This window comes from Dromiciops gliroides, chromosome 1 (assembly GCF_019393635.1).
Source record: "Dromiciops gliroides isolate mDroGli1 chromosome 1, mDroGli1.pri, whole genome shotgun sequence".
Classification (NCBI taxonomy): domain Eukaryota; kingdom Metazoa; phylum Chordata; class Mammalia; order Microbiotheria; family Microbiotheriidae; genus Dromiciops; species Dromiciops gliroides.
In genome coordinates this window covers 751916506-751936396 of record NC_057861.1, presented here as the reverse complement: position 1 = coordinate 751936396, position 19891 = coordinate 751916506, and the positions used below count along the sequence as shown (strand labels likewise).

The 19891-nt window shown below is 40.1% G+C and overlaps 1 protein-coding gene across 2 annotated transcripts in view; it reads left to right on the top strand.

Moving 5' to 3' along the window:
* The window catches only part of CACNA2D3 (calcium voltage-gated channel auxiliary subunit alpha2delta 3), a 1069564-nt gene that overhangs the window by 842365 nt on the left and 207308 nt on the right, over positions 1-19891 (top strand). For both annotated transcript variants that reach the window (XM_043978536.1, XM_043978534.1), the window contains 3 exons: positions 12124-12195; positions 12448-12509; positions 14034-14101. In XM_043978536.1, the coding sequence (XP_043834471.1) occupies positions 12124-12195; positions 12448-12509; positions 14034-14101 (202 nt within the window). The remainder of the gene's footprint in view (positions 1-12123; positions 12196-12447; positions 12510-14033; positions 14102-19891) is intronic.

Sequence of the window (19891 nt, the reverse complement as noted above, 5' to 3'; positions counted from 1 at the left end):
AGCACGCAAAAGGAAAGAGACACAGAGAGAGACAGAGAGAGAGATAGAAATAGTTACAGAGACAGAGAAGTATCTGAGGGACAGAATGATACGGTAGATAGAAGGCTGGGAAGGGAGTCAGGAAAAATTGGGTATAAGTCCTATCCCTAACCATACTGGCTATGTGCCTCTGAGTAAGTCACTTATTCTCTCAGAGTTCTACATAAGTCTCTCAAATTGTAATATGGAGATGAGTTCCTAAACCAAATTAGTGGAGATATTTTTCCAGTACCGATCAAAACACATGCCTAGCTACCTGCCTCCCCTCACCCCAGCCAAGTATGTGCATACATATTTGCTATTTTACCATTTATATTTATGCACATATATAGTGTGTGTACATATTATATACGTATATATAATATAATAATAAATAAAATATAATATTGCTTTAACTTGTTAAGTACTTTCTCATATATGACAATATTTTTGCTCTTCTTGACCCTCCAGGGAGGTAGGTAGTGTAGGTGTTTATTGTGCCCTTTTGACAAATGAGGAAAATGAAACCCCATGAGAGCTAGTGTCTGGCCCAAGGACACATCTAAGGAGGAAGAGAGTTGAGATTAGAAATATCCCAGCTCATCTTCCACCACCTAACACAGAAAAGGACAAACTTTATCACAGCAAACACTGATACTACTGAAGCCCCCTTAGAGAGTTGTAGAAGTGGGGAAGACCCCATATCTAGCCATCTCCCTGGCATGCTGGGAACCTTTGCTTTTTTCTTTTTTTGCTAGGCAATGACAGTTAAGTGACTTGCACAGGGTTGCACATCTAGTAAATATTAAGTGTCCAAGGCCAGATTTGAACTCAGGTCCAACGGAATCTAGGGCCAGTGATTTATCCACTGCACCATCTAGCTGCCCCCATCTTTGCTTCTTGAAGCCTGTGCCAGTGGAAGATGAGCTCTGCCAAGGAATGACCAGCTACAAAGTCTTCAAGTGGGGTCCTGGCTCCAGATGGTATCTCATCACTAATAGTTTGGCTACTTAGTTAGTAGTGGGATCTTTGGCCTCAGCAACCCATGAAACAAAGAAAATTTCAAAGCATCCTTTGATCGTCTTCTCTCTTGAACCCCTTTTCTCTTCTGAAGTACAGTGAGGAAGGGGAAGAAAAGATGGCAGAAAGGACTAAGAATCCCATAGCTTTTAAGCATTAGATTTACATGAATTCCACTGTTGGTACTATAAACATGAGATCTTTGTCTATGGATAAAGGAGTTGATTATTGTTTGATCCCCAAATTGGCTAATGCTTATTTTTCATTGATAACTGTTTTTGTTTTGACACATCATATGAAACCTTCAATTACTCAGTTGAATCCATCCCAATTTTAACTTCCCAAACCCTTAGCCAAAAATTGGAAATCCACTGACATCCTATTGAAGGCAGTGAATCATGTCAATATTGACATTCTTGCTATAAGTAGAACCAGAAGACAATTCCACTCTGAGTTCAACGTGAAGGATGGAAAGCATAGTCCTCCAGATGGCAATGCACTGAATGCCTCAAGGCCCAGCATCCAAAAAAAAAATGTCCTTAGGAAATTGATGGGCACTCAAAGGAAACTGGCTCCCAAGTTGACATCCCAAATAACACCAAATGAGTAAATATACCTGTTGCCTAACCTCAGTGCCTTCCCTTCAAGACTAGCCCCAATATAGTCCATACTCCAAAGTCTTTTTTTTTGTTTTTGTTTTTGTTTTGTTTTTTGTTTTATTTTTGGTGGGGCAATGGGGATTACGTGACTTGCCCAGGGTCACACAGCTAGTAAGTGTCAAGTGTCTGAGGCTGGATTTGAACTCAGGTCCTCCTGAATCCAGGTCCGGTTCTTTATCCACTGTGCCACCAGCTGCTCCTATACCCTATAGTCTTATTTGTACAAAGCTATTTGCTTGTTGTTACCCTTGATAAACTGTGAGCTCCTTGAGGGCAGGATCTTTATTTTTTCCTTCTTTGTATCCCTAGCACAAACACATAGTTCCCAGTACATGGTAGGTAGTTAATAATTGCTTATTGCCTTTACTGTGACATGCTATTAAGTGGTCATTCCTCTAAGTTAATCATCAGTACATGTACCCACACTGCAGGTAGACAGTGAGTTCTACCCAGAATTGAAGAGAAGGAAGAGATTGGGTTGTATTTCATTTGAGATTTTTTACCACATTTTAGATGACCATGGCTGATGGAAGGAAGCATAAGACATGTCTTACACAAATTGTATGACTGGAAATAGAAGTGAATGAAAGTGTTAAGGCCATACCTATCAATTATGCAAAATCCCAAAGGAGATCTGTGCTACCTCCCTGGAGGATTAATAGGTAACCATGGGCAGCTACTCTGCAGAATGAGGTAGAATGGACAGATTGTGTTACCCAATAGTGATGATAATCCCTGCACCTTAATTGTGGAGATAAGAGTAAGAGAATAATAAATTATAAAGGAAGACAAGTCCTCAGGGTCCACTCAGTCTCAATGGTGCCTAGTAATCTTCTGTTGTTGAAATTGCAATGTCACATAATGCAAGAAATGAAAAAGTATGATGAGAACTCAGAGGTCATCTAGTCCCAAAATCACCTAAGAATTCTCTGTAAAATATTCCCAATGAGTAGTGTTCCAGTTTCTGCTTAGAGAAAACTCTTAAAACTTTTTTCTTTTGAAAACTGTTAAAACTTAATTTGTTCCATTCTATTTGAATAGCTTTAGTTATTAAAGGCTAAAAAAATTGAGTGTAAACCTTCTTCTTTATAGCTTCTACCCATTACCTCTGATTCTGTTCTGTAAGACCATGTGGAAAGAAGTTAATCCTTCTTTTATATAACTCTCTAAATACTAGAACACAGCAATTATGTACTCTCCAAATCCCCTCCTGTCTATGCTAAATATCTCCACTTCCTTCAACAATTCTTACATCATCTCCAATCCCCACCCTGTTGTTGACCCATTTTTGGACCCTGTGGCTTCCTCATGCCCATCATAAAATATGGGACCAAAACAGGGATGTCCTGCCAAGAGGGGAGAAAAAAGAAAATAAAAGAAGAGAAGAGAAAAACCTGTGCACACCACAGGCTGCATTGTTACCATTTTCTCTCTGACTTTCTGAAGTCTAAACACATCCAACCAAGCCCTGATTTGTTGCATTTGTCAGTAGCTGAAATGCTCATGCTGTAAATTGAACAATTGGACTCAAAGGCCAATTCTTACACACGGACAGCATGAAAGATGTTCTCCCTTTGATAAAATAGAGGTTAATTGTGTCTGCATGATTACTTTGATCTAAATGGCTGAAAACCATGTGAATAGAGGCAGAAGTATGACTTTTTGAATGTGGGGGGAAATTAATACTTTGGGGAAGAAGTCATCTGGGATGCATTCATTGAAGGGAAAATAGGCCTCCCCTAAGACATCATTAGTTTTCTCCCCTATTGACGTCTGATTACTGCTTAGGAGAAGGGAGACAAGGGCCACGGGTTATCACTGGGTAGAAGGATGAATCTGTCAGAGTCCTCAATTCTTTTTCCCCATGTGGAAAACTTCTCACTCCAGCCTACTTACTAACAGTTCTCTCTGTCCAGAAAGGAAAATGATTTTAATTTCTTATGACAGTAACAGTAATAAATTTCAGTATTTGCTACTTCCCTTTGTCGTCACAATTGATCACTTTCATAATACATTATAGAATACTGTCTAGCATTCAATCCAAGGTTCAAGGACTATAGGTTGAAAATTACTCTTGACCTTCTCTTCCTCCTTCTCTTCCTCCTTCTCTTTCTTCTTGTTCTTGTTCTCTCTCCTCCTCTTCATCATCATCATTTTCTTCTTTCTTTTCCTCTTCCTCCTCTTCCTCTTCTTCCTCCTCCTCCTCTTTCTCCTCTCCTTCATATTCCACATGATAAATAAACTTTTTAATAAATATTTTACTTAAAGTTTTGAGGTCCCAATGCTATCCCTTCTTCTTCCCTTCCCTCCCCCCCTCTTTGAAGTGGTAAGCAATCAGATACAGGTTATAAGTGAGCAATTATGTAAAACATTACCATTACTTTTGTATACGAAAACTTGAATAAAAGAACTAAAAATGAAAGAAAGTGTAAAACAATGTGCTTCAATCTGTGTTCAATCAATATCACTTCATCCTCTGGAGATAGATAGTATTCTTCATCATTAATCCTTTGGTATTGTCTTGGATCATTGTATTGCTGAGAATAGTGAAGTCATTCACAGTTCTTCATCAAACAGTATTGCAGTCACTGAACAATGTTCTCCTGGTTCTGTTCACTTCACTATGCATCAGTTCATATAAGTCTTTCTAGGCCTTTCTGAAATCATCCTGCTTGTCATTTCTTAAAGCACAATAATCTTCCATTGCAATCATGTACCACAGCTTGATTAGCCATTCCTCAATGGATGGACATTCTTTTGATTGCCAATTCTTAGGCACCACAAAAAGAACTGCTATAAATATTTTTGTACAATTAGGTCTTTTTCTCTTTTTTTGGGATGTCTTTGGGATATAAACCTAGCAGTGGTATTGTTGGGTCAAAGGGTATACAGAGAATAAGAAGTACATATGTACAATTAAGGAAGTTTTAAATAGAACCCAGGATTGGAATCTTTTTTAAAAAAAATATAATAAAATATGTCTATGTGTCTACAGGAAAGGAAGGTTGATCTTCAGGAGGAAGTTTAGGAGAATACAGAGAGCTTTAAAGACAGAAAATGTAGTAAATCTGAGTCAGTGTGAGAAAGGAAGGCAGGAGATGTCAAAGCCACCAGAATCTCTTAACCCTTGAGGATCTAGTGCTAAAGGAAAGCTATCCCTCTCAGGTATATACTGGCTAGAGGAGAAAAATTGGGTATTCTTCTTATCAGAATACTTCTTTCTTCCATAATTTTTAAATATAATTAAATGATAGAATTTTATAGTTAAAATTTTGCAAGTAACTTGACATATTTTATCTAATTGGTTTCTTATTTTATTCTCACAACAACATCATGAGGTATACGTTATTAGTAACATCCCCATTTTACAGATGAGGAAAGTGAGGCTAAGGGAACTTGCCCTTGGTCACACAGGCAGTAATGATGTGAAGCAAGATTCCACCTTGGATGTTACTGACTTCATGGCCAGTGCTCTCCCCTCTGCTCCTTCTAGCCACCGACATCACCATCACTGCTCAGTGTGCCCCTTCTGTCTGAAATCTTTTCTGTAAGAAAGAACAATGAATCACCTCATCACGTCTGATATAATTTGGATCTTTCCATGCTCCTAACCATTCCCAACTCTACTAATAAGAGGTCAGGAATATTCTGTCAATGGCCTTCTCAGAAGACTTCTATCAGATGGGATCCTTTTCTCTTTTCATTTCTTTTTCTTTGTTTTGTTTTTTAGTTTGTTTTGTTTTGTTTTTGTGGGGTAATGCAGGTTAAGTGATTTGCCCAGGATTCACAAAGCTAGTATATGTCAAGTGTCTGAGACCAGATTTGAATTCAGATTCTCCTGAATCCAGGGCTTGTGCTTTATCCACTGTGCCACCTAGCTGAGATGCTTTTCTCTAGTGAGAACGGACTTCCTCCAAATCTCTGTGTCATTTCTCCATTTTTCCAGCAAAGTAAAGCAGGAGAGGAAGAAGGGAAGATAAACTATGTGTAATCCCCCTGTCCTCAAAAAGCTGATAAATATCAAGCATTATTGCCGTGCTTGAACTTCCACTCTACCCATTTCTCCTGAAATTATTCCAGAGACCTGACTTCTTTGCATTTTGGCACGATGACATCCTGGAATGTTCCAAACCACCTCATTCTCAGCATTAAGCCTATTTTAATGTAACAAGATGGGAATCTCAGGAGGGAAATATTTCCTGCTATGAATGAAGGACAAGTGAATAAGGATGTGCTTACCATGAGCCAAGCTCTATTCTTTTTTTTTTTTTTTTTGGACAATAGGCATTTATTAAAGCATACCAAATATTAGTAAAGAGAGAACACTTTGCTCAGAAAGTTAAGCAAAGGTCTATCTTTCCTAGAGCTCAGCCTGGCCTTCTTCTTCCTCCCAGTCTTCCACCACAGATACATGTGATACCTTAACTGAGAGTGCAAGCTTCCTCTGTGTCAGGAGGAGAGGTGGTCCTTATACACTGCTTCAAATTAATTGGCTAGCATCACCCAAATCCATTGGCTCACTGCACTTGAGGGTGGTCCATGCCAAGCTCTATTCTAAGGGCTGGGATATCATAGAAGAGTGAGAGAGCCCCAGACCTCCTTCGGATAGGGGACCCAACACATAAGGAAGGTTTCAGCTGCAGATCTGCTGCAAAGGTCCCCTGGTCCAGCAGCAGCAAGGAAAGGGTGAAGCCTCTTCTTTAATGGCATTCCCAATGATGAAATCCTATCACTTTCTGAGGTGGAACCATTGGATAAAGCCAAGGACTTTGGTGATCAGGCCTTTCTTTCCTGATTCTTCAGTAGTTGGGACTGTAGCCCCTGCAAAGGCAGGTGCCAGGCTGCATCCTCACAGGGCTGGCTTCCCAGGATGACGGCGGAGGGTTGGCCTGGAAGCTGGGGTATTCTCAAGACTTTGGGGATCAGGGGCTTGGGCTGTCTCCATTAGACCCTAAGGGAAGATGGTGGGGAAGGTTTGACTTGCCTGGCACATGCTGCCACCTTCCTCTCCATTATGGGGCCTTCTTTCTTTAGCTGGTGATTCTCCTGCCCTCTCTGTGGAAGCTGATTGACAGTTGGTGGGGAGGACTAACACCTTCTCCTCAGGATCCGCTGCCCAAATTACAGCTCTGAGGACTGGACTGGAAGCAGCACAAGTTGTGTGGGGTGCTTCCCATCCCAGGATCCCTGTGCCTGTCTGTAGGATGTGATAAGTGTACAGCCAATTTGGACAACAAATATCCAGCACCTATTCTATGCCAGGGACTGTGCTAAGGACTGGAGACACAAAAAAGACAATAGGCAGTCCCTGCGTTCAAGGAGTTCACCATCTATCTAATGAGAGCACCAAGGTGTCAGTGGCATGTAAAGCCTTCCACACTCTGTTTCCCACCTACCTTCCTACTTATTTCTCTCCAAAATGGTGGAGGATTAGAGGCCAGGCCAACTCATGTTGGTCTTAGTGTTAGGGAAAAGAGAAGGCCCTTGGTGCTTCCCATGACCCACAGAGTCATGGCTTAGAAGTCATTTCCCTCAACCTCCTCATTTTATGAGTTTGAGGACCAGAGGGGGTTGGACACATTTGTCCTCATCTTTTTTTTCCTCCCTTACTCCATGCCCAGAACTAAATCCATTGAACCAGTTTGTAGTTTTCTATGACCCTTATGTGGTCACTGACGTATCTCTCTCCTCCCCATTCTGGCTTTTGGCATAGATGGTCCTCTGAGCCCCCCTGCTCTTCTTGTCTTTACTCCAGGACATCTCTGGCACTAGTGACACTGATAATTTTAAATCCCCAGAGGGAAATCACCAGAAGGTAGAATTAGATTTGGAAAAAGGCCTTAGAAGTCATCTAGTCTGACCTCCTGATTTCACGGAGGAGGAAATTGAGTCTCAAGGGTGTTTAATAACTTCCCCTATGTCTCATAAGCAGAAAGTATCCAAGCTGAGGTCCCTCTGACTTTTGATACTGTGCTCTATAGCAGAAAGAACACTAGATTTGGGGTCAGTGGTCCTGCATTCACTTACCAAATGGGTGACTGTGGGTTAAATGCTTAATTTAGTTGAAACTCAGTTTCTTCATCTGGAAAATGGGGATACTGCAACTGATATTCCCTCCTTCACCAAAGACATTATAAAGAAGTTATTTGAAAAAACATAATGTGCTGCTATAGAAAATATGAGTTATATTTATTAGGAAGAGGGAGCAGAAACTAAGATTCCCTCCAACTGCTGCTAAGAGATGACTCAATGCTTCCATAGAAATGGCCTTGTTGGAGTGCTCAGGTAAAGGCCAGATATTGTCACTCCTTTACCGTACTCTAGTTTCCTATTACCTTAAAAAATAGAAACTTCAGAATAGTCTACCTATCAGATCTTTGGAAAGGAAAACAGTTTATGACCAAACAAGAGATAGAGTATATTATAAAATGCAAAATGAATGATTTTATGACATTAAATTAAAAAAAAATTTTGTACAAACAGAAGCAATGCATCCAAAATTAGAAGGGAGGCAGAAAGCTGGGAAACAATTTTTGTGGCCAGTACTTCTGATAAAGGCCTCATCTCTAAAATATATATATATATATATATATATATATATATATATATATATATATATATATATATATATATATATATATATATATATATATATATTTCCCTATGGGGAACTAAATCAAATTTATAAGAATCCAAGTCATTCCCCAATTGAGAAATGATCAAAGAATATGAACAGGCAGTTTTCTGATGAAGAAACCAAAGCTATCTATTCCCATATGAAAAAATGCTCTAAATCACTATTGATTAGAGAGATGCAAATTAAAACAACTCTGAGGTACCACCTGACACCTATCAGATTGGCTAAAATGACAAAAAATTAAAATAATAAATGTTGGAGAAGCTGTGGGAAAATTGGAACACTAATGCATTGTTGGTGGAGCTGTGAACTGATCCAACCATTCTGGAGAGCAATTTGGAATTATGCCCAAAGGGTGATAAAGCTGTCCATACCCTTTGACCCAGCAATACCACTTTTAGGTCTTTTTCCCAAAGAAATCATGGAAAGGGGAAAGGGACCCACATGTACAAAAATATTTATAGCTGCTCTTTATGTTGTGTCAAGGAATTGGAAGTTGAGGGGATGCCCATCAATTGGGGAATGGCTGGACAAGCTGTGGTATATGAATACAATGGAATACTATTGTGCCATAAGAAATGATGAGCAGGAGGAGTTCAGAGAAACCTGGAGGGTCTTGCGTGGGCTGATGATGAGTGAGATGAGCAGAACCAGAAGAACATTGTACACAGTATCATCAACATTGAGTGTTGATCTACTGTGATGGACTATATTCTTCTCACCAATGCAATGGTATAGAAGAGTTCCAGGGAACTCATGATAGAAGAGGATCTCCAAATCCAAGGGGAAAAAAAAGAACTGTGGAGTATAGATGCTGAATGAACCATACTATTTCTTTTGTTTTTGGTGCTGTTGTTTTTTCTATTTTGAGGTTTTTCATCATTCCTCTGATTTTTCTCTTATAACATGACTAATGCAGAAATAGGATTAATGTTATTATGTGTATATATATAACTTCTATCAGATTACCTGCTGTCTGGGGCGGGGGGAGGGAGGGGAGGGAGGGAGAAAAATCTGAAATTGGAAAGCTTGTATAAACAAAAGTTGAGAACTATCTTTACATGTAACGGAAAAATAAATTAATTAATTAATTAAAAAAAAATAGAAACTTCAGCCTTGAATCAAATACAAAACTCTGCATTTGGCAGGTAAAGTCACTCCCAACCTGGCTCCCACTTTTTTCTTACACCTTGATTCCCTTCCCCGACACTATGGTCCAGCCCTGTTGGACCTCTTGCCATTCTTCACGCATCACATTCCAACAGACTCCATCTCTGATCTCTGTGACTTTGCCCAAACTGTTCCATATGCCTGAAATGCCCTTCTTCCTCAGCTACTGTTCTAAGAATTCCTAACTTCCTTCAAGGTTCAGTTCAAATATGAACCGCCCCCCGCCCCATGTCAGACTGTTCCTAATATCCCCAGCACCTAGGCCTCCTGTGCCTCCAACCTCACCCTACAAATTAATTGTCAGTTAGCTTGCTTGTATTTTACATAGACTTACATGGGCACAAGTGCTTCCTTTGATAAACTACAAGCTGCTTGAAGGTCACCATGTTTTTTCTTCTGCTTTTTTATCCTCAGCACCTCAAATAGTTCTTTACACACAAAAGTTATGTTTTGTTTTGTTTTGTTTAAAGCTTGTCACTGGATTCATTGACTCCCTCCACACTGCTTATCCCCATGTTGTTTTGTCTTCTCCAGTGGGCAGTCGAAATCCTGACCTATATTTCATAGATTCAGAAGCCTCCTGCCCAGATTTTTACTGAATTTTCCCTTTGCCTCCTGCCTTGGAAATAATTCTGTACTCTGTAGAATAATTCATTACTTTTGATGATTCTTTTCCCTTCTTCTGCCCATGTTGCTGGTAGGCAAATTCTTCTAACTGTCAACCTCTCTGACTTCCCCTACAAGTCGTGATGAAATTGTGAGCCCCTCTCCAAAGTTATACCTGAGAATCCCAGGAGCCCCCTTCCCCCCGTCCCACTTTGGGATACACTGACTTAGAGGGAAGAACAGACAAATCCAAATGCCCTCTGAGAGCTGAAATGAAGTTGCGGGACTGATTTTCCCAAGAGTCCAACACTGGTTTGAGCTTGTGAGCTATGGCAAGTTTGGAGATTCCTTGAGGGATTCTCCGCCTTGCATGGGGGTGGTGGGAGGGGAAAGCCCTGAGTAACTGAAGGGAGCAGGAAGGAGGAGGGAAAAATGAAAACCATTTTAAAGATAAATGGAGAAGTTCTGAAGAGTTAGAAAGTAGACTGTTAATTAGGACCAGCTCTCTGCGTCCAAACCCACAAAAGTTAAAATGAGAAAATATTTCCAGAATTGCCTATATTATGTGTGTATGTGTATGCACATATATACTGAGAGAGAGAGAGAGAGAGAGAGAGAGAGAGAGAGAGAGAGAGAGAGAATGAGAGAGAATACATGTTTTATTTTATACATGCCTCCTGGGGGGGGTAATGTTTTTTTATTACTCTCTTACTCTCCTAGAGACATGAGAATGTTAACTCTGATCTTGACTAACTGAATTTAGTGAGGAAGTTCAGCAGGCCAGAGTGAACCTGAGACCTTCCAAAAGGAAAAAAAAAACAATTAAATAAAAGCAGGGTGAAGTGGGGTGAGGGCCTCCTGTCTGGCTCCCTAGTACCCTGCTCTCTTCTCCTGCCTGCTACATGATGCAGAGGAGTTTTCCACTGGGGCATCCATCAGCACATCCTTCATCCTGATTCTGACCCTCCTTAAAATTCTTGGTAAGGTCACATGTTGTTAGAGAGAGTCATCCATTGGAGGGCCCTCCAGGAGAGCTGGGTTGGCAGCTCCTGTATGTGAGGAAGAAGGCTACTTAGTAGGGCTAGCAGGTAAACTGACCATCCAAGTTTGGACAAGAAAACCTTAAAAAAGACTCATTTTACACCTTTGCGATCATTTTCTTCAGCCAGTGTGCAGAGCTACTTGATATTTAATTCATCTCATGCATTGATAAAAACAATGGCCAGCATGCATAGGGTGCTTTAATGCTTTCAAACTGCTTTACATGTATAATCTTATTTGATCCACACAGAAACCCTGTGGTAGGTGCTATTGTTAACCTTATTTTAATGGTAAGGAAACAGGCTAAGAAGAGTTAAGTGACTTGCTCAGGGTGAAAATGCCAGTATGTCTGAGGCAAGATATTAACTTGGTCTTCCTGACTCTGATTCAGGTACTCTGCTGTCAAAAAATTAACATTTTATTTGGGAGGGGAAGAGGGTGGGGTAATATACACTCACCAACACAAGGTAATATGGCAGGAGTTGGACTGTAGGTTCAGGGTAACTAACAAGAAGAACTGGGGGAATCTGGAAATGCCCTTAGTCGATGAGTGATTTAAACTGGTGACTGCAGTTTGACTTTTGAATTCATTTTCTGAACTTGAGGTTCTAAAACTTAAGTTTTACTTATCATGGTCCCATCAGGAAGGCATCAACATGGTCAGGGCCTTTATGGAAGATTCCACAAGGATCACAACTTGTATTTGGAACTCATTTATTGGTTTTAAGCCATCCTGGTATTGGGGTGAGGAGTGGGGTATTGAATTTTGTGGGACCCCAAGTCTGAGCATAGCAAATTCACTGCTAACTCAGAATTCCTAAGATTTCATTGTAACAAATTGAAAGCCTTTTGTTTTCTTCTTTTTGTGAAAGTCAATATGGCCCCTTGATCAAACATGGGGAAGAGAATGAGGAGACTGGATTATATGACAACTGAGAGAAGTAATGATACAAATCTGTTCCCTTCTTTTAGCTCAGAAATGCCATGGTGAATCGGAAGACGGGGAAATTTTCCATGGAGGTCAAGAAGACAGTGGACAAAGGGGTACACTTTCTAAAACGTTCTTCCAGTCTCATTTAAAGCCAACCACTGGGCAAAATTAACTTTGAAGTTGATATCTGGAATAAATATCTCTCATTTGGGGTCATTTTTCTCTTGTCTATATCTAAAATTTTCATAGAGTACTGTTAACCTTATACATATTGTGCCCATTTTTAAAAATTTTCTGGAAAATATGCGTGGCAGATTAACGATATTTTCTTTTCTCTATGACTTTTTTTTTCTCCTTCAATCTAGAAACGTGTTTTGGTGATGACAAATGACTACTATTACACTGACATCAAGGGCACGCCTTTCAGGTAGAGCCTACCATGATACCTGGCCATTTCATCAGCCCCATCAGTTGTGTTTGTGCAAAAGCTGCTGACATCCACCGAATTCATCACCCAGAGATGATAAAGTAGCCTGTCAAAATGCTGAACGGAGCCAAGGAGGGGGCTTTCCCATGATGCTCCTGGGGTTTTTCCAGAATTGGGAAGATGGCCCGCAAAATCCCAGGGCAACTGACTCTTTTTGCCATGGCTCTCCATCCCATTCCTGAGCACATAGTTTTGGTGATTTCCGTTGAATACCGGGGCTGGGGACACAAGGGAGGAGAGGCATTGTAAGTGTCCAGAGGGTCCCTGGGGGTCTTCATCATTTAACACCTATATACCTAATGAGTCACCTTTTGTCTTTTTATCTCTTTACCCTAAATTCAGTGGCTATGGGCATAATCTCTCTAATCCCCTGTTATCCTTTTGTTTTCATTTTTGGAACTGTCCTTTCTTTCTTCAACTAACTCAAAATCTTTATGTTTCCATTGTCAATAATAGTGAAAAATGACATAGTATTATTGTACATTATCATGCTTTTAACAGTTTATTGGCAATTGAAATGCTCTCTTCCCCATATTTTCATCTTCTGATAAACTAATGATCTGTATCCTCCTCTTCAAATGTGACCAGTTAAACTATTTCACCATTTTGATCCTTAGTCTGTTGGTGTGTAAGGAATAGAAAATGCTGATTAATGATAGTCTTCTTTAAGAAATACAACTCATTCTATTTATCGCAAGGGATAATTTGAAGCATCACTATTTTGTCCTGTTTGGAACTTAAAGGCATCACACACAGCATCTGACTTCTGGCCCTTACGAACTTCTAAAGGAATCCTCCAAGTGATAAAGCTGTTTGCAAATGGTCTTAATTTGGATAGTCCCAAAAGAGAACAAACATTAAAATAATTGAGAATAGGAGAGTGCCTAAATAAAAAATTAAGCCACAAAGGAATGATATGGTTTTTGAGATTCTTGACTAGTTCCAAATAGCAATGGAAGTTTGGGCCTTTTTCCTTGAGGAGTCTTTCCTTAGTCCCAGCCTTGGCTCTGTAGGTAGGTTAAACTTGCTATTTATCAGAAACATTGGGTGTGAGAGATTGAAGCAAAGATCAGAAGCACCTTGTCAACCACACAAGGGTTGGAGACAAGCATAGGGAGCATGTGTCTTCTCCCTTTCTCAAAGTTTGAATTGTTGACCACATCTCTTAAATCACACACACACACACACACACACACACACACACACACACACACACACACAAAACCCCCAGCCAATTGTTGCTGGCACATCCCCATAGAATCAGCTTTCAAGAAACAGTGGTTGAACCCAAAAATCTCAAGCCCTAATCAAGAAAGGTTTTTTTTTCTTTTTCTGAATAAATTCTTCTGTAAATTGTTTAGAGAACATGAAATGAGAGTGTGAAAATGAAAAAGAAAAATGCTAGCATTCAAGCTTATTCCAACCAGGACATGATCTCAAGGTCTGCTCTATTTCTCTGCACAGTTTAGGTGTGGCTCTCTCTAGAGGACATGGGAAATATTTCTTCAGAGGGAATGTAACCATAGAAGAAGGTAAGGTCCTTCCTCTCTTTTTCTTCCTAGTTCATTTGGTTATCATAGAGAAACTTGGGGGGGGGGCAAGGGTTAGCTAGACCTTGCTCCTTTTCCCACTTCATCACTGGGATTCAGGGTTAGGTTGATCACTTCATAGGACATTCATAAGGCAACAATTCCAACCACCTCATTTTACACAGAAGGCTCATAAAAGTTAAATAACTTACCCAAGGCATCAGAAGTGGCAAGAAGAAGCTGGGGGACTTGAAGTTAGATTCTCTGACTATAAAACAAAAGGCTCTTTTTATTGTGTTTTCCATGGCTGGCTGCCACAATTCATTGGATTCTTTGTCCCCCACATTAACTAGAGATGCAATTCTCAGTATTGGTAGTATTTGGTGATCCTTTCATATGCCCTACAGAAAGAATTAATTCCAGTGGCTCTTTCAGGAGTGAGCTTCATGACCTTAGAAAAAAGTATGTCACCTCTCTGGTCTTCATGTTCTTCATTAGCAAAATGGGGGTGGAATGTAGTATTCACCTTGATGGTTCCCTTTCTGTAAGTAGATATGTCTACACATGAGGGCACTATCAGATATCACCAAAACATCCACTTAGTCTGAAGGTTATAGATTCCAGGAAGAGAACCAGGTAGGTAAGTCCTTGACCTAGATCAAATGTTGTGACTCTCCAGAAAGTGAAGAGAGGAAAGGAAGAAGCATTACCCTTTTTGTAATTGCTAGAAATAATAATAATAATAATAATAATAATAATATGCTTTAATATTTCCAAAGCATTTTGGAATTATTATCTCTTTTTATCCTCACAATCATTACAAAGTTAAGTGATTTGCCCAAGGTATCACAGTTTCTGCAGTAGGATTTGAACTCATGTCTTTTGGACTCCAGGTCCGGGACTCCATCTTAACTGGAGATCAATTGAATTATAAGAAGGAGGAGGCTAAGAAGACACAGAGCTGACTTCAGAGTTGGGTCAACCTGGAATGCGGTCCTGACTCAGACTCTGGGCAAGCCAGCTATCCTCTCAGTGTCCCAGAAAACTCTCTAAAACAAGAACTTTCAGGAAAAGTGCCAATATGTATTGGGGAGGGAGTTTCCTCACTTGAGAAGTCCCTATTTTTATGAAATTACATGAATGAACCAAAATAATGAAGATGATTTAGATCTTAACACCTCCCCCAATTGCATAGTGCTTTAAGATTTGTGAAATACTTTCCATATATTATCTTATTTGAACCTCACGACAACTCAATCAGGTAGAGTTACTCAACTCCTTTTATAGATGGAACAATGAGGGCAAAAGAAGTTAAATGACTTGCCTAGGATGACACAGTTAGTGTTTGAGACAATATCTGGAGCCAGGCCTTCATCAGTACAAATCCAGAATTCTGTCCAGTTTGTCCCAAGAAAAGTCATCAGTGAATGTTTGACCACTAAGAAGTAATAATGGTAGTCATATTAGCAATTCCCATTTTGAAGCACTAAGTTTTGCAAAGACCTTTACATAAATATGATACTAGAAAACGAAAAACAAACAAACGATGCTACTTTGCAACAAGCAAATCATGCCAGAGCAGTTTCAATAGTTTCCAGTAATTGCTAGAATATGTGCCTGTTTCAGTACCAGATTGGATTTCTGCACTGTGAATCATTTTCATTAACATGGCATACAAAAGAGCTAATGCCATCTTAGGTTGCCTTAACAGCAAACAATGTTCAGAACAAGGGAGGCGCTAGTTCTGTTCTAGTCTACCCTGGTTAGACCACATCTGGATCCCCAAGTTCAACCCTGGAAACCACATTTTAGGAAGATGTTGACAAGCTGGAAATAAGCTTTTTTTTTAAGTTTGGCAGATGACATGAAGCAGGGAGCAATCACCAATCCAGACAACAGAAATGAAATAAAACAAGATTTTGGCAGACTCCAACACAGCCTAATCTAACAAGATGACATTTAATAAATATCAATGCAAAGTCCTAGAGGGGTGCCAAAAATCAATAGACAGGAATGGAGAAGGTTTGCTAGACTAGTCTTATGGCAAAGATCTGAGAGTTTTAGGATACTCCAAGCCCAATGTGATCCAAGATCTAGCTTTGTTGACCCCAAATTAGAATATGATCTCCAGCTACATGAAGAGATTTTGTGACTAGAATGGCAGACCCTCTTTACCCTGCTTTGGTGGAACATTCTGTTTGAGGAACCACATTTTAAGAAGGCCACTGTCAAATTGGAACATACCCAGAGAAGAGCAATGTGAATAAGGAGGGGATTAATGATGATGGCAGAGGAAGTTCAGTGGAAGGATCAGGGTATGCTTAACCACCTCTTGGTGGGAGGTGGAGTTGGGAATGGATAATAGTTGTTTTCTAGTATTTTGAGGGCTGTCATGTGCAAGATAGATTAGAGCTGCCTTGCTTAGTCTCTGAAGGTAGAATAATAAATAATGGATAGAAGTAGCAGAGAGGCACATTTGAGTTTATTATAAAGAAGAACTCTCAGACATTAAGAGCTGTACAAATATGCAGTGAGTTGCCTTGGGAAGTAGTCATTCCTTGAACAAGGGCTGGATGAAGACATCCAAAATATTGGCATGCAGAAACCCCCCACAGTTACCAGTACAGTGTAGCTCTAGATAACCTATGAGACTCTCCCCAATGCTGATTCTGTGTGTCTTTGATTTATGTAACCAGCATGATGAAGGAAGCCAAACCAAATACATATTAATTAAGTAAACAAGTCATAATTAAAAGAGCAGGGACATTTACTCTGGAGATACAATATTCTGGCAGGATGGTGGGATCACATATTTTGTGTTCAAAGGGAACTCAGAGATTTTCTAGTTCCACTCCCTCATTTTAACAGGTGAACTAATTGAGTCTCAGGGATATCAAGTGACTGTGTAAGGTCATATAGTTAGGAGCATAGTTTGGATATGAACTTAGATCCTCTGTCTCTGGAGTTTGTGCTATTAACACTTTAAAAAAAATTTTTTGCTGGGCAATGAAGGTTAAGTGACTTGCCCAAGGTCACATAGCTAGTAAGTGTCAAGTGTCTGAGGCCAGATTTGAACTCAGATCCTTCTGAATCCAGGGCCAGTGCTTCATCCACTCTGCCACCTAGCTGCCCCTGTGCTATTAACATTTGACAATGGCCTTCATGTATTAGAAGGATTGACATGTGGAAAACACAGCAAACCTGTTTTGCTTGGCCCCAGAAAGCACAGTCATGAACAACAGGTTAAATGACAAGGATGCAGATTGGGGCTTGATATCAGAAAATACTTCCTGAAAATTAGATCTGACCAAGAAGTCCAATGGGCTGCCCATTGACAAATGAGTTCCCCATAGTTGAATCTTTTTTCAGATTAAAATAGAAGACCACTTGCTGGGGATGGCACATTAATTTTGGCTTGGGTAAGAGCTGGGAACTAATTCTAATTCTGACATTCTGCACAACTATCTTTCTCTCCATGAAAAGATTTGCATACATACAGGTGGGAACATTTCTTCACATTCTCTGTGGTTTAAGGTGATCAAGCAGGCAGCCTACAGTTGTTGGCTCTTGCTAATCAATGGCAGAAGTTCCTTCCTTGCCCATATACATGGTCCAGGCAAAGAGCTTTGGGAGGGACCATCAGGAGGGTAACTAATGGCCAAGAATATGGAGTTTTATATTGTCATCAGGCAATGTCTTCTTGGTGATGTGGGAACCAAAGCCTCTAGAATGCTTGCCATTATATATGAAAATAGACAAAGTTCAACTGAAGTAAGCCCAATGAGACCTACCCCCCCACCCCAAAGGTCATCTCTTAGAAAAGAAGTATTTCAGTGAGGAATGAGAAGGAAAGCCCCTGAGAATCCCAATAAGCAAAGCAGTATGCATTTATTAAACACCTTCTAAGCACCAGGCACTTTCCCAGTTGCTAGATATACAAAAAAAAAGCAAAAGATGACCCCCCACACACACCTCTCAAGAAACTCATAATCTTTTTTTGTTGTTGTTGTTTTGTTTTTTGGTGAGGCATTTGGGGTTAAGTGACTTGTCTAGGGTCACACAGCTAGTAAGTGTTAAGTGTCTGAGGCCAGATTTGAACTCAGGTCCTCCTGACTCTAGGACCAGTGCTCTATCCACTGTGCCACCTAGCTGCCCCCAAAACTTATAATCTCTTGAAAATAAGCAAATGAAATGAATATGTACAAACAAGTTCTATACAAGAATGAATAGGACATAATTAAGAGAGGGAAGGTGCTAGAATTAAGAGTTATTAGGAAAGGCTTTCTGTAAAAGGTCAAATTTTGGCCAGAATTTCAAAGAATCCAGAGAGACCAAAAGGTAGAGAAGAGGGAGAATATTCCAGGAATGAGTGAAGCCAGAGAAAATGTCCAGAGCTGAGAGTCTTGTTCATCTTCTTTGAGGAACAGAAATAGGTCAGTGTCAGGATTTTGTATTTGTTCCTGGAGGTGATAGAGAGCAATTCAATTTTATTGAGTAGGCAGGTGACATGGTTGGACTTGCTCTTTAGGAAGACTGATGGTATTGGGCAAAGACTTAAGGCAGGCAGACTCATTAACAACTACTGCAATAGTCCATACGTGAGGTGATGAAGGCATGCCCCAGGGTAGTTGTTGTGTCAGAGGGGAGAAGGGGGTATATTTGCTAAATGTTGCAAAGGTGAAATTGGCAGGCTTTGGCAAGATATTGAATATGGGGGTGAAAGACAGTGAGGAGTAGAAGATGATACCTAGTTTGTGAACTTGGGATACTGGAAAGACGGTGGTGCCCTTAAGAGAAATAGGGAAGTTTAAAAGGAGAAAGGGTTTTAGGAGAAAGATAATGAGTTTGGCTTTGGACATATTGAGTTTAATATTGTATAAGACATCCAGCTCAAAATGTTTGAAAGGCAGTTCGAGACCTGAGATTGAAGGTCAGCAGAGAGGTTAGGGCTAGATAAATAGATTTGAAAATTATCATCAATAGCACACTGTCCATGATGCAGTAGGAAAATTCTAGAGAGTTGTCTCCCAAGCACAGATTAAGTAAGGAACACATCCAGGGTCACATTGCCAGTGTATATCAGGACTTGTGCTCCAGTCTTTCTGATTTGAAGTCTAAAGATTTAACACGAACTTGGTGATCCCATATCCAGACACTGGGGCCTAGACACACAGTCAAGTTTCTTGGACATTATTGCCTAAGCCTTCAGCAAGACTTTCAAAATAAAAAACAGAATACCAAATTAAAAGTCAAGTGTCTTTCAGGAGGTAATGACTGACATCACCAGGTCACACTGACATCAGTTGGACTAAATGTCATCTTCTGGACTAGAATGATGTTGTGCTTTCTTTCTTCTCACCAGATGTTCCATCTGGATTTCTGTGTTTCCTGCAAACCCTGTTCAATTTGAAAGCAAAACAAAACAATATTCAAGTCAACTGAACAAACATTCAAAATTCAGCTGCCTCTTACTATACATACAAGACTTATCCTATCAAGAAGTAGATGCCTTTCAATCAAACAGGATACATGGACAATGAATAAACTGGGCTGAGAGCTGAACTGCAGGAGCTAGGCCTGGGTTACCTTGGTGAAATTGCCAAGATCTTTTACAGAACCATAAGCTCCCTATGAAAGGAAAGGCCCATCTTTGAAAATACTAACTTTCTCTTAGTCTTGTAGCATGGCAGCAACAACTGGAGTAGAGCAGTCTCTGAAGAATTAAAAATAGACATCTGCTGAAGGGCAATGGAAAGGTGTGTGGTGGGTGTGATCAGAACATTCCATGTAACT